This window comes from Oryzias melastigma, linkage group LG17, assembly GCF_002922805.2.
Source record: "Oryzias melastigma strain HK-1 linkage group LG17, ASM292280v2, whole genome shotgun sequence".
Taxonomy (NCBI): domain Eukaryota; kingdom Metazoa; phylum Chordata; class Actinopteri; order Beloniformes; family Adrianichthyidae; genus Oryzias; species Oryzias melastigma.
In genome coordinates, this window is record NC_050528.1 from 13,280,651 (window position 1) to 13,285,734 (window position 5,084).

At 40.2% G+C, this 5,084-nt stretch overlaps 1 protein-coding gene across 1 annotated transcript in view; it reads right to left on the bottom strand.

Annotated features, from left to right (window-relative positions):
- Nucleotides 1–2,889, bottom strand: part of mfn1a (mitofusin 1a) — a 9,448-nt gene extending 6,559 nt beyond the window's left edge. The window contains 4 exon segments of the mRNA XM_036216289.1: nt 45–169; nt 236–398; nt 1,871–2,000; nt 2,766–2,889. Of these exon segments, the coding sequence (XP_036072182.1) occupies nt 45–169; nt 236–398; nt 1,871–2,000; nt 2,766–2,880 (533 nt within the window). The 5' untranslated portion in view covers nt 2,881–2,889.
- Nucleotides 2,890–5,084: the final 2,195 nt, after the last annotated feature.

A 5,084-nucleotide genomic window follows, 5' to 3' on the forward strand; every position in this document is an offset into this window, starting at 1 on the left:
CATGTATGTCCAGCTGTGTGCAGGTGGAAAGGATGGGGCATCACCTGTCCATGAGCACCAGGTCGTTTCTCAGCAGAGCACATCGGCTTTTGGGCCAGAACACCTTCACCAGGCAGCTGGAGTCCAGCGTGGGGTCCATGTGGAGGGCATGGGCCAGCTGGTTAACAGTCTGAGGAGGGAGTGAGAGTGAGACTCCAGCAGAGAATAGACAACTAAAGCATGGCGGCTGCCGTACACTGATGCTCCGCCTCTCCTCTGACTCCTCGGCAGTCAAGTACGCCTCATCTCCATCCGTCCCCTCCACGCTCAGGAAGCAGTTGGTGGTGTGTCCGATTCCACTGGGCAGCACACGGTCCCTGAGCATGGCGTTGATCACAGTGCTCTTCCCATTACTTGTCCTGAGATCACAAAACATCATTGTCACCATTAAAAAAACAAAAGATCAGTTTAGTAGCTAAAGCAAAATGACCAGTTACTAACATAAAAAGTACAGGGAAGCCTGATGAGAATGACATAACAATGGCTTATTCCCTCTTTATTATGCCATGATTATGCTATTCTGTTACTATGGCAACAAATAAGGCACAACCATTAGCTGCATATGAGAACTGGACTGAGTGTCCCCTTTCCTGGCCTTCCAAATAGGCAGTACCCCACTGGTTCCAACAACAATGGGTTTTTCCAGATTTCATGTTTAAAACAATTTTAGGTGTGTTTCAGGCTGTTTTTGTGAATAAAATCATTGAAGTGGCAATCAAAATCAGATGACCAAAAGAGCAGGACTAATGGCAGCTGTCAGCTAATGGATTAAGATTTAAAGGTGAAGTCCGGACGGGAAAGGAAAGATTTCCGCTGACATTCAGGAGCTGAAGTTTTCCCCTGAAGAGAAGCACTCATCTTTGCCCAAGCCTCACTTTAGTCATCCTGACTCTTCACAGTTTATTCAAACAGAGTGTCAGTATTTGTTATCCTGAGGCGCAACAATGTTCTGCAGAGTTTCATGAAGAAGGTCATCAGTGTTTATTGATGAACACTGCTGTCAAAGATGGAATTTACAACTTTAAAATAAAGACTCCCCCTGATGTAAATGAAGGCCAGCTCAGAGCAGATGAAGCTTTTCTGAAGATGATGCAACTAAAAAGGTGGGAATATTTCTGTCGTGACGTGAAACTTATCAATTCTTTTCTGAATTTCGCAGGAAAGCTCACTGGAACATGTGACTGTCGTTGCATCACGTACCCTGCATACCCTGCAGCAACGGTTGCCGAAGCTTCAGCTCCACTTCACTCTCAGATAAGTTTATCTGAAGCTGCAGTTTGTGCCCGTCTGCAGGCTCGTCTTAATCTGCAGTTGAACACCAGCAGCTGCTGAATCAGAGCCCACAATACAGCAGGAGGCAGAGGTCACCGCAGCCCCACTCGGTGCACGTGCGTGTACTTTCATCATTTAAGCACAGAAACTACAGCAGACTAAATCTCAGCTTCCAGAATTCTGTTGGTTCAGAGAGCAACTCCTACAGAACTGAAACCAGGAAGAAGTCAATGCAGTTTTAGGTTCTGTTTAAAAGTTAAAACTGCAACCAAACAAACCAAGTGTGGCAGAGTTCCCTTGGTTTTGTTGCTGTGGTCAGTCTGTCCTAGCGCCACAATGTAAATCAGTTCACACAGATCATTACAGAAATGATGAAACACGCTTTTAGCTCTCGGACACCTATTTTCTGTGTCCATAAGTTCTCTAAACATTCTAGGAGATCAAATGTGGTGTAGCATAAACTGACACATGAAACTACCGCTTCTCTGAAAAGATCTTAACTTTACGTTTGCAGTCAAGGTAAAGTAGAGTTCTGATGTTTTTAAAGCCTGACTCTTACCTGCCAAAGAAGGCCACTTTCATGTGCCTCCGGAGGAGAACCTCTCTGATGGTGGACAGCTTGGTGGCACAGCTCTGCATTTCCAGACTTTGCTCCTCTACAGCCACCAGGTCATCACTTTGCAAGGCCGCTGACATCCCAAAAATAAAAACAAGAGATGAATGTGAGATCAGAAAACACTTTAAGAAGCCAGGATTTCTGTTCATGTTTTCAGTGTTTTAAGGACAAGCATCATAAAAGTCCTTTAGTGTTTGAGAAGCGCAACAAACTGAATATCTGTTCTGTTAAATCTGTGTGCTGTTAATCCAAAATTAAATTATTTTGTAAATTATAAGAAAGCTCCAGAACCTTGAATACTTGATAATTATCTTCTGCCCCCTTCAGCTTTATAGAAGACATCCCCATGCAGACAGTTTCTGACAGATAAATATTCAAAACTCTGAAAAAGTCAGAACTTGTGCTTTCTTGTGTTCTGTGAAAATCTGTGTTTGGTTCTGTACATTTGTTCCTTTTGTCTTCACTAAATCTCTGCAGTTCTGGCACCATTTCAGTCTCTCTGCTTGATTCCGCTGCAGTTTTGTGTTTCGGATCTTCTTTTTTGACTGACACTCATTTCAATTTTTTCAGGTTTTATGTCTTCTATCTCGGTGGCTGTGGTATAGAGGTTTCTCTTAGATTGGGAGATTTTTGTCTTGATTTCACAAAAATCAAGCCAGATCAAAGACTTCTTGGTTCTTTCCTATTATTTTTTTAATTTCAGGTGTGAGAGAAGCATCATTTTACCCTGTGCAGTTGTGGAGTTATGTAGTTTCACTACAACAACTTAGGATGTTTAATGAACTAAGACCTGTAGATTTGTATTTGCTGGAGTGGAACTGAACAGTGTATTTCTAACCATCCACGAAGGCAGAGCCATCCTTCACAAAGTCCAGCAGCTGATCAAAGATGGACGTTATGGATCGCTTTGCTATGCCAAAGCGCTGAAGAGGAGATGGATCCTCTACATCCATGACACCTGCACAAACACGAACAAATAAAACAACTGTTAATCTTTCTCAAGTGTTCAATCATAGCCTTTCCACTAAATGAATACATAATTGTTAAAATAACTACTTAAATGCTTACTGAATTGAGTAAGAGTAATGGTAAAAGTCTTTAAAAGTTACTTGAGCAATTTAAATTTTAACTCAATACTTCCTGCTTGTTAATGTTGTCCATGAAATACAATGGTAAAAAAATAAATATGGGATGAATGATCAAAAAAGATATAATTATAAAAAGTTGTGCAACAGAAGTCAGTATGCTGATGATGTATCAAGATATCCTGCGTTATTTCATCCACAATATTACAGTATTATTATTACTATCTTTCATTTTGTAACTCATGACAGAAATGTTATGGAAACAATGCAGGCAGAACAGAGACGTGACCGAGACATGGTGATAAAGGGGTGACAGATGTGTTACAGCAGTGTAACAGTGGTTTACCAGAGGTAAAATTGAGGTAGGTGTAACAGTGTCTCAACAGCCGCATAACAAATGTTTAACGGCGGGGTATAGAGATTTACCCAGATCAAACAGATGTGTGTCAGTAGTGTAACAGTTGTGTAACAGTGGTGTAGTAGAGCTATAACAATGGTGTAATAGAGATTAAAAAAGAGATTAAATAGATGTGGATCAGTGGTATAACAAAGGTTTAACAGACATATAATGGAGGTATAACACAGATTAAATAAAGGAGTATAAGAGATGCACCAGAGGTGTAACAGAGATCAAATAAGGGTTTAACAGCTGTATAGAGTAAAAGAGTAACAAACCACAAAAACACACACTTTTGGAAAGTTATAAATAAAAGTTTTTAAGACTTCTGGTTATTTTAAAAAGCTTAACACACAGCTTGACCTGGTCCTGCTGGTTTATGTTCCTCTGATTTTGGATAGGTCTCAGATTCTATAAAACTATTTCAGAAGTTGCTCTCATCAGATGAAATTACATAAACTGACTTAATCATCACTCGTCCCTCAGCTCTATATGAATGAACTCTACTCATATATGCAGTTTTAGCAGCTAACTTTTCTTTAACCGTTCTGGTATCGCCTGTCCGTCCTGGGATGGGATCTCTCCCTCATGTGGGAATCCCTAAGGTTTCTTCTTTTTTTCCTGACTCAGGTTTTTTTAGGAGTTTTTCCTTACCGCGAGGGAGGGTCTAAGGACAGGGATGACCGTTCTTTATAGTCTGTTTAGTTTTTACCTATTGTGCATATTTTATGACTCCATCTGTGCATCTGTTAAAACTACAGGCATGAAGCCCAATGAGGCAAATTGAATTTGTGATATTGGGCTATATAAATAAAATTGAATTGAATTGAATTGAATAAACTCACAGAATGGCTGCAGGTTCAAGGGTCAGCTGGGTTTTCCGAGTTCCTCGTCGTCGAATCACTACCTCTTCCCATCATCCTTCAGACGCACAATCTCTGAACTGATCCTCTGCACTGCAGCTCAGCTTAGTTTGTGTGCGTGTGTGTGCGCTCTGATCCTCTTAGCTGGACCCGGCCTGCAGCCACCTGTCTGCTCTCAGGTGAGTCTGAGCTTTACTCCTGTCTGTTCTCACCATAGACATTTATACACCGGACGGATAATCTCTGACGCTGACTGGTCTGCTCCACAGACATAGGTACATGTCAGAAATGAGTACTTTTATAAAAGTTTAATATTTTTATCAGTCAGTTTAAAAAAATAAAATAATATTAATTAGGTAATTATGTAATCATAACACATATAAAAAGAATTATAATTAATTACCTTGCTATGTTAATTAATTTTATTTGCAAAGTAGGAAAATAAAAAAAATTATATGTTTTTTTTTGTAAGTTTAATATAATTTTTAAAAAATCATGTTGAAAGCTCATGGTGTAAGTCAGACACTAGCTAAACAACTCAAACAGCTGTAAGGGTTTACTGCCTTTCAATGGTCTGAGTCAGTAGCTACACCATCACAGTGAAGATCGCTGACTTGATAGATGTCCAGAAGACCAAAGGGATCCTCAAAAGGTCTTTGCCAAACAAGCTGGCTTTACCAGAGTGCTGCATCTAAATCTATTGACAGAAAACTGAGTAAAATATCAATTTAAGAATTTGAGGGAGCATTGCAAGGCAGAGGCTGGAGTCAGTACATCCACATCTAGAGCCACTACACGCAAGAAAAAACTAC